This window comes from Triticum dicoccoides, chromosome 1B (genome assembly GCF_002162155.2).
Source record: "Triticum dicoccoides isolate Atlit2015 ecotype Zavitan chromosome 1B, WEW_v2.0, whole genome shotgun sequence".
Taxonomy (NCBI): domain Eukaryota; kingdom Viridiplantae; phylum Streptophyta; class Magnoliopsida; order Poales; family Poaceae; genus Triticum; species Triticum dicoccoides.
The window spans coordinates 134,858,090-134,867,811 of record NC_041381.1 but is presented as its reverse complement, the minus strand read 5'-3'; the positions used below and the strand labels follow the sequence as shown (position 1 = coordinate 134,867,811).

The 9,722-nt window shown below is 51.4% G+C and overlaps 1 protein-coding gene across 1 annotated transcript; it reads left to right on the top strand.

Moving 5' to 3' along the window:
• Positions 1 to 3,257: 3,257 nt before the first annotated feature.
• LOC119323543 (auxin transporter-like protein 3) lies at positions 3,258 to 7,614 on the top strand. Its single transcript, XM_037597226.1, has 4 exons — positions 3,258 to 3,747; positions 3,840 to 4,234; positions 5,386 to 5,851; positions 6,907 to 7,614. Exons 1-4 carry the CDS (start codon positions 3,388 to 3,390, stop codon positions 7,270 to 7,272), a joined length of 1,587 nt encoding a protein of 528 aa, XP_037453123.1. The 5' UTR covers positions 3,258 to 3,387; the 3' UTR covers positions 7,273 to 7,614.
• The last annotated feature ends 2,108 nt before the right edge of the window (positions 7,615 to 9,722 follow it).

Genomic DNA, 9,722 nt, shown 5'->3' with positions numbered 1-9,722 from the left:
TCATCTACTTATTACTTTCCAATGCCTTCCCCTAGGCCCAAACAATGGTGAAGTGTCATGTAGTCTACGTTCACATAACACCACTAGAGGAGAGACAACATACATCTCATCAAAATATCGAACGAATACCAAATTCACATGATTACTTATAACAAGACTTCTCCCATGTCCTCGGGAACAAACGTAACTAATCATAAAGCATATTCATGTTCATAATCAGAGGAGTATTAATTATCATTAAGGATCTGAACATATGATCTTCCACCGAATAAACCAACTAGCATCAACTACAAGGAGTAATCAACACTACTATCAACCCACAGGTACCAATCTGAGGTTTTGAGACAAAGATCGGATACATGAGATGAACTAGGGTTTGGAGAGGAGATGGTGCTGGTGAAGATGTTGATGGAGATTGAGCCCCTCTCGATGAGAGGACCGTTGGTGATGATGATGGCTTCGATTTCCCCCTCCCGGAGGGAAGTTTCCCTGGCAGAACAGCTCCGCCGGAACCCTAGATTGGTTCTGCCGAGGTTCCGCCTCGAGACAGCGGTGCTTCGTCCCGAAAGCTTCCTTCTTTATTTTTTCCAGGTAAAACCCTTCATATAGGAAAAGACGGGCACCGGGAGCCTGCCAGGCTGGCGGCAAGGTAGGGGGGTACGGCCAGGGGGTAGGGCGCACCCCCCACCCTTGTGGTTGACTAGTGGGTCCCCCTGGTCCTTTCTTCATCCAATATTTTTTATTAGTTCCAAAATTATTCTCCGTAAAGTTTCAGGACTTTTGAAGTTGTGCAGAATAGGTCTCTAATATTTGCTCCTTTTCCAGCCCAGAATTCCAGCTGTCGGCATTCTCCCTCTTCATGTAAACCTTGTGGAATAAGAGAGAAAATGCATAAGTATTGTGTTATAATGTGTAACAACAGCCCATAATGCAATAAATATCAATACTTGCTCTACATACTTGTTCGAAAGGGTTGTGTGGATGCCCATCCGAATAGACTAGAATATGAAACAGTGGATGGCTCGGTCTCAGTAGCCATGGAGCATTCAATGCTAGCTGGATAATATGGACTTGAAAGGATCTCGTCGGATTCGACATAGTCGGATCCGGGTCCAGATAAGGTCCGAGTGGAACAGACCTGACTATGAGACGCAACGATAGGTCATCTGTGAGTCTCTAGTACAACATACGTTCTATGTCCTAAGACCTGAGCTGACACATGTACTCAGGATGGTGACAGGCCTGCTTTGGGCTAACCAAACGCTACTCCATAACTGGGTAGTTATAAAGGTAGGTTTCGGGCTTGTCCAGACCCATGCCGCAAGACATGGTCGAGCAAGATGGGATTTGCCCCTCCGATCAGGATGGGTATACTCTGGGGCCCTCGTGTGATCCGACCAAGATAAGAATGGACATGCGACAAGGATTATGAGATAATCTGGTTTGTGGTCAGTATCACTGGAACGAGAAAGAGGTCAGGCTAGCGCAAGGATGACATGCTCGCCTTGAGCCCGACAACATATATCGTGTCACAAAGGGAACATAAGCGTGACATATTATACAGGTTCATCAACCGGCTTTATTGTCTACTCGGTGGTCGGCACGCCTTGCTAGAGGTTGCTACCAGCCGAGCAGGTCAGAGGTGATCGCACCTGTGACCAAGCCGGCTTGAACCTAAGGGGTCACACGCTTAAGGGAAGGAACTTGTGAGGCCAGATCCGACGCAACTAGTTAGATGTGATCCTACTCGGACTTGGATCCAGGCCGAACAGAATTTGGGATTTAGGATCCATGCGAGGCCGAAGTGTTGAGCCCGCGACGGACGCCTATATGTAGTGGAGGTGCGGCACACTCATTCAGTTGATGCTTCGACACCGTCACTAGGGCTTTGCATGTGTTGTTACTAGCCACGTCCACTCGTCGTTGGCTATGCGATCGGTCCTAGCAGTTCATCACATGGTGTTCCTCCTGCACACGTGGATACCGCTAGAGGCAGTGCAATTGTGCCGCTCCGATGAACCTGTACGCGGAATCCGGACAACCGGCTGGTCGAGGGAGATCGAGGAGGAGACGACTCCAGAGATGCACTGGTCCAACTCTACTTCCGCTACACGACACTGCATGTCTAGTGGTAACGATGAGTGATCCATCTCCCATAGCATGTTTTTGGTTGTTCTGCGCGTAGGAAATTTTATATTGCGGCCGATGCCCCTAGCGTAGCCCAACACCACAGTCGCGGATGAGCCGTCCATTGCATGGCCCAACGTCAAGGCCCTAGATGTCGCTCCCTTGATCCTCGTGAGGCACACATTGGAGGAACCAAGTGCAACCGTCAAGGTTTCGGCCGAGGGACCCTCAGCTTGGCCCAGAGCAAGGGGGAGAAAACCCTAGCATGGGGATGAAAATCCCCACCCCGGGGCACGGCCAATGTGCTTCCTGTAGTCGCAATCGACGTACTAGCCGCATCCGCATTGAATGACATGAAAGACGACAATGATCAATGGCCGTGAATCGTAGCCTAGTGCAGAAGGGGGCCGGCACTGATAGCCGTGATCGGGTCAATGCCCTGCCTGGTGAAGTTGGCCAGCCACCGGTTGTGGATTGGGATGTCAAATGGGATGTGAGTGAGGTGGCACGCTTGAGTGTCAACAATCGGAAAAACTTAAGGGACGGTGAGAGAGTGAGGGAGTGTGATGTGAATGCGGAGTGGGTGGTGATGGGAGAGAGGGGAGGGAGTTATTAGACATCCCGTCGTCTCCAACGCTTCCCAACTCGTGCGGGTGAGAGGCACATGCCGCTCTGGAAAAAAGTCGATTCCTCTGTTCTCCCTCAGCCTGGCCGAGACTACTTTAAACGTCATGTGAGCTAGAAATTTGATGCAACTCAGACAACTAAACGGACCAAACTTGCATTGTGCGGACTTGGTTGGGCACTATGCACGCTACCAAACGCCACGTAGAGTATGCATTCAGGCACCATCATCTTTCATGTGTTCCCCTGACATGAATGTCCCACACTCAGGTACCACTTTCCACAGGATTTTTCAGCAAACCACCCCCGCCTTTTGAGCCTTTTGTTTTTTCCTTTTATCAGAAAAATGCACATGTAGAGAGAGAAAAGTGAGGCCGTGGGGGGGCGGGAGCCGGCTTAGCTTTATTTTCTTTATGCCTGAGCTGCTGGAGTGCTGCCTCCTCAGCGCCTCCGGCCGGCGGCCTCTGCATATATATATGACCTCTCCCCCTCCCCTGCACACTCCAACCTATCACCACTCACCACCAGTATAAACCAACGGCCAGCTAGGTAGCTAAAGTTACCTCCTGTGAGCTAGAAAAGCTCGCCAAGATCAGCTAGTGCTAAGCGACAGGCACTGACCCAGAGCAACGAAAGATGGCGTCCGAGACGAGCGTCGCCGACGAGAAGGCGCCCGCCGGGCTGAGCCGCTACGAGGCGGACGCGGAGGACGGGCAGGACGGCGGCGGCGACAGCAAGTCCCGGCTGTCCGGCCTGCTGTGGCACGGCGGGTCGGCGTACGACGCGTGGTTCAGCTGCGCGTCGAACCAGGTTGCCCAGGTCCTGCTGACGCTGCCCTACTCCTTCGCGCAGCTGGGCATGGTGAGCGGCATCCTGTTCCAGCTCTTCTACGGCCTCCTGGGCAGCTGGACCGCCTACCTCATCAGCATCCTCTACCTCGAGTACCGCACCCGCAAGGAGAAGGACAAGGTCGACTTCCGCAACCACGTCATCCAGGTACGCGCCTCCGTCCTTCTTCTTCCTCCATTGTCGCTGCATTCCAAGCTTCCATCTCTAAGTAACCACCATTGTTGATCTTTGCATGGCAGTGGTTCGAGGTGCTGGACGGGCTGCTGGGCCGGCACTGGCGGAACGTGGGGCTGGCCTTCAACTGCACGTTCCTGCTGTTCGGGTCGGTGATCCAGCTCATCGGCTGCGCCAGCAACATCTACTACGTGAACGACCACCTGGACAAGCGGACGTGGACGTACATCTTCGGCGCCTGCTGCGCCACCACCGTCTTCATCCCCTCCTTCCACAACTACCGCGTCTGGTCCTTCCTGGGCCTCCTCATGACCACCTACACCGCCTGGTACATCGCCGTCGCCTCCCTCATGCACGGCCAGGCCGCCGGCGTCAAGCACTCCGGCCCCACCACCATCATGCTCTACTTCACCGGCGCCACCAACATCCTCTACACCTTCGGGGGCCACGCTGTCACCGTGTAAGCCGACACGCCCCACTTGCTTGCTTGCTTTTTCACTTGCACTACTAATCTTTTTCCAAAGCTGATGATGATCTTGTTTTTTTTATATCGATGATGATCTAGTTAATTAAGTAGCCATGGCATGCAATGTAGTAACGGTCACTGTGCCACGGAGCGTGCACGCTACTGCCCAGCTCGGGGTCACGTGCAACGGGAATGTCGTCTGACATGCGGGGTCGTCTTGTATACATGCAACGGCCGTCAGTTGGCGACCATCTAGACCTAGACATGCACGCACGGTGCCCATATGCGTGCATGCAGTATATCCCAAGAACACACACGTGCTACCCACACATCAACCGAGCACAATGCTCGTGCATGGTGGAGCGGAGCATGTACGTTTCTAAATTTTCAACATAAACAAAGTTGAAACCTGAGCTAGCAGGATAATATATCTACCTAGGATTTTTTTTTTACCCTCAAAAAGGAATTTAGGATTCATATTTGTGGTACTACCAGCAAGCTTGTAGGTTTAGCACAAGATTATCCGTTTACACTTTTTCGTACTCCTACCAACAGTGTTCTTGTGGTATATAGTACTACGTATATATAGCTTGTAGGTTTAGCACAAGATTATTCGTTTTGTACACTTTTTCGTACCAGCAGTGTTCACGTTGGAGTCTGGAACATCATCAGGCATCTGCAAAGAAACACACTGTTTCAGAGTAGAGCTAAGCAGTACCGCAAAGTGCTGAATGCAAGACCGGTGCTACTGCAAAGTGCTGGAGCTTTGAGGCTTTGAAGCCTCTCTTTTTCCCATAGCTAGCGCTGAATGCATGCACATTTACATTTGCATCTCATGTGTGGTATTTTCCTTCGACAAAGAGAAGACCGCTGCATGCATGATAGTACATCAGCTAGGTGGGCCCACTTGCTGTGGCACAGCGAGCTGCCACGACACCTGGGTCCCGTCGCCATGTTCATGCTACCTTGTCACGGCAAAGCCCAACCACGTCCACGTCCATCTCCATCTCGCTTTGTTTCATTGTTTGTGTCGCGGTAAGCTGTATATGCAATCGCTAGGTAGTGTAGAACTGAAGGTTGCACGAATCTTAGAGCACGCGGGCAACAATGTACGCCATCTGATCCGTGTGTCTTTGCGTGTGCAGGGAGGTGATGCACGCGATGTGGCGGCCGCAGAAGTTCAAGGCCATCTACCTGCTGGCGACGCTGTACGTGCTCACCCTGACGCTGCCGTCGGCGTCGGCGGCGTACTGGGCGTTCGGCGACGAGCTGCTCACGCACTCCAACGCGCTCTCGCTGCTCCCGCGCGACGCCTGGCGCGACGCCGCCGTCATCCTCATGCTCATCCACCAGTTCATCACCTTCGGCTTCGCCTGCACCCCGCTCTACTTCGTGTGGGAGAAGCTCATCGGCCTCCACGACTGCCGCAGCCTCTGCAAGCGCGCCGCCGCCAGGCTCCCCGTCGTCGTCCCCATCTGGTTCCTCGCCATCATCTTCCCCTTCTTCGGCCCCATCAACTCCGCCGTCGGATCGCTCCTCGTCAGCTTCACCGTCTACATCATCCCCGCCATGGCGCACATGGTCACCTTCCGCTCACCACAGTCCCGCGAGGTTCGTCATTTCCTCCTCCTACTACACGTCATATCATTACCCTTTTGCTTGTACCATCACTTTCTTTTTCTAATAATCTAAACACTGTAGTACGAGATATTGATCGATTGATCTAGACGCCGGCCGGTGAGATTTATCGACATGCATGCATGGGTTTTTTGTTTGTGCATGGCTACACACCTGGGCTCCATGCGTACAGCTGCTCCAGCAGCAGCCAGCTAGCTAGTCGCCATTGTTTCAGTCTTGCAGATGATGTACATGTCTGGGAATAGTGAATCTGCTTGCTCACAGTGTAAACTGTGACACTAGGGGGAAACATGACCTGTCACTCATGGAAACTAGCCTCCTTCACAAGATGCACGCACAATTGCTGGCTCGTCGGTGTCTGATATGTTTCTCGATCAGTTAACTGGCGGCACAAAAACATTCCACAAAAATACAGTACTAATATTTGGTAGTAGTTTGAATAGTAATGTATAATCCACTCCGTTGGAGTATACATTGTCTGCGTATCTGCTGCTCCTGCCGCAGCATGTTATGATGTCTCGCTGAATGCAAGACAAAACCGCAACATGCATGCAGCCAGCTAGCTTAGCAGTGAAGTGATCAAGTGTCAGCCAATGCCTTTCAGCACCACCAGCGATGATAACTTCAAAAAAAGTACACCCACCACTCACCATCGTGCACAGTACCGCAAAGTTGAGAGAAAAGTGCGGTGAAATGCGGGCGTGGTTTTGTATCATCCGCTGTCGGGGAGCCATTGGCATCGATCGATGGATGGAGCACGCAGCAGGCGCGCAGGCAGTCTGCACATAATTCTGTCCGGACACCGATGCCGCCGTGTCTAGAAAGCAACAAAAGCAGCAGCAGAGTGCTAGACTAGAGTACTCCGCCACTTGATCGAGCACTTGGGGCTGTCAGCTCCACGCACCGGAGGCCCCCTTCACCTGTGACATCATTATTACCGCCATTTTCACATTCCGATGCCGTTTTGTCGTAGTAAATACTACAGTATGGATTTGTCTTTGTCTGACGAGGGATGCAAAATAATGCAGAACGCGGTGGAGCGGCCGCCGAGGTTCGCCGGCGGCTGGACGGGGGCGTACGTGATCAACTCGTTCGTGGTGGCGTGGGTGCTCGTCGTCGGCTTCGGCTTCGGCGGGTGGGCCAGCATCACCAACTTCGTGCAGCAGGTGTCCACCTTCGGCCTCTTCGCCAAGTGCTACCAGTGCCCGCCCCACCCCGCCGTCGCGTCGCCGCTGCTGGCGCCGCCCATCGCCCCGAGCCCGTCCATGCCGTTCGGCTTCAACATGACCGGCATGTTCGCCCCGATGTCCGCCCCGTCTCTGGCTCCGGCCCCGGCGCCGATGCATCTCGGGTCGCTTCACCACCACCACCGGCACCACCGCCACGGTCTGTGATCGATCGGAAGGACGACGCGCGCGATGGATGGTTCGACCGCCCGGAGGAGTTCGATCTACGTAGTTTCTAGCTAGCTAGTTTAATCAGCAGTGTTACTTCGATTAGCCCTAGTAAAGTCTTTTCTGTTGTTGTGCCTCTCTTGTTCTCTTCTTGTGCTGGTGGCAAGGCTTACTATTAGTCAGCAGTTAGTGCGAGGTGGCCTTAGCTACCCCGTGTCTGTGTGTTGGAGCTGCTTTTCAGGCAGAAAGAAGAATGTAACCTGATGGAGGGAGATGCTCCTGCTCCTGCAAGTTTTCCTGAATAAAAAATTCACGCCTATTGCTGCCTGTTTGATTCGTGAAGGAACCAAAGTGCTGTTGTTCTCGGGTCGATTTTTAAAGTGCTGTTGTTCTTGGATGCTGAATGAAAAAGACTCTCCACTGCTTTGGCTTCGGAGGGAAACCTCATATTCGGGTGATGGAGGCGTATTCGCATCTTTCTCCTTCTTGGGGCATCGTCTCGGAGCCGGCTACGACTGGGAGGCCGGTGGATGGCGGCATCTTCGCCGCGTGATTTGCTGAGGCGGGGCGCTGGTTTCTGTTTTTGCAACGATGATGGCATCGAGAGGAGCTCGGGTCACGGCTTGGACTTTGGTAGTCGGTTCTTCCCGACGTGTCCGAGGTGCCCTTCCGTTGGTTGCTTGGTTGTTTTGAAGTCGGAGCTGCGGTGGAGCGTGTCCAGGTGGTGACGATGACAGGCACTCGGTGGCCGTTTGTGAAGGGCACGATCAGTGCAAGTCCTGCATATTTCTCTTGCGATGCTCGTCGTTAAAGTTGGAGCTGCCGGTTGCTTGCGCGTGTGGCCATTCGTTGGCATGTGTCATCGTGGCTTCTGCGGCTGTTTGCGGGTTGGCTTCGATGATGGAGCTCTATGGTGAAGTCGGAGTCGCCCGTTCGAGGCAACCGGTGATGACGATGACGCTTGCGACTCCTCGACAGATGTCTTTCTTCTTTGCAGTTGCAGGTTTCATGTCGGTGGCCAGGTTGACCGGTGGTGCCCATGTCATATGGGTTGGCTTGTATCGATTTGAGCCTGGTTTTTCGTCAATTAACCGGGCAGTTCTCTTCTTTGTAATCAATGAAAATGACAAGTCTTTTGCGTCGTTTCAAAAAAAAAAATTAAGGACAACAGTATCTGGATGTTTGGACGGTGCTATGCATCCAACCATGTATGGGTATGAGCAGCGCTCGTATAGCCGCTTGATCAGGCGTCGGTCTGAAAATCAGCCACCATAATGTGTGCCCAGAGTAGTTTCGAATGAAAAACACAAGCAAACAAAACGCACGTGGTAGTTAGGGATAAAAACGATGCGGAAACAGACGAAACTAAGTGTTGCTATATTTGTTTTCATATGTTTTTACAGAAGCCGAAACGAATACAAAAACCCAATAAATAAATACAGAAATAGATATCATCAGAAACGAATACATAGCAGACACGAAAACATATGTAGACGTTGATTGAAACTTAAAAAACCCTTGAATCATAAAAAAGATACATAGAAAAACAAACAAATTTAATGAATTATTAACATGGCTACAAAATAATATCATTATGTTAGCAACTTCGCATAGTATTATAGTAGTACTAGACAATTATATATAGGGTCAAGATAAGTTTTTTTTTTGAGACAAGAGTCAAGCTGAGCACATGTGTGGTAGTAGAAGTTGGGCCTCAACTGATCTATTGTACTCATTGTCTCATTGTGTGGTTTGGTGATTGGACTACAAAGTAGCCATATGTCTATAGTCAAAACAGAAATTCCATATTCATGAAAACGGAAAGTTTTGTTTCCACGCCTATTCCACCGGAAAATATTGTTCCATTTTGCTTTTGTCGATTTCCGCTTTTTTCTTAAAAATTTCTGTTTCCGTATTCATATTTGCTCTTCGTTTTCATTTTTCCTCTAAAAAAGCGAAAAGTTTTCACTTCATTTTCATCCCTGCGCCGGACACAGATTGGATAACAACAGGCTCGTGTCGTGCCTGCATTTTCAATTTTCAGTCTAGGGTTTACAACATGCGTGCGCCCACACACACTGTGAGATCGGCACCCTGCAGCGTGTCCAGTGTAATCCAGTTTGTAACATGGCTAAGTCCACGTGGTTTCAATTTGCTATGCCTAGAAGCTTCCTGATGCAAAACTCTACTTAGAGTAACTCTAACAGACCCCGCATTCTGCCCCGGCCTGTAAAATAACCGCCAAACTGCGGGTTGGGGTCGGAAAATCCGCACGATCAGACCCCACATCTTGCCCCGGTCCATAAATTTTTTTGCGGGGCGCGGCAAATCTTTTTCCCCAACCTCTATCTTCACGGGCTGGGAGACCGACCCGAGCTGAGCCCCTATCCGGCGCGAGATTTGGCGGGAGGGACATTTCCGCGCGCCCTTTTCCGCTCCCCGCACCCTCC

Excerpts from the sequence above, each read along its gene's own strand:
- LOC119323543 (XM_037597226.1), top strand. The coding sequence starts at position 3,388 with ATGGCGTCCGAGACGAGCGTCGCCGACGAGAAGGCGCCCGCCGGGCTG. Across the intron at positions 4,235-5,385 it reads GGGGGCCACGCTGTCACCGT|GGAGGTGATGCACGCGATGT; the intron begins GTAAGCCGACAC and ends TTGCGTGTGCAG. Across the intron at positions 5,852-6,906 it reads GCTCACCACAGTCCCGCGAG|AACGCGGTGGAGCGGCCGCC; the intron begins GTTCGTCATTTC and ends AAAATAATGCAG.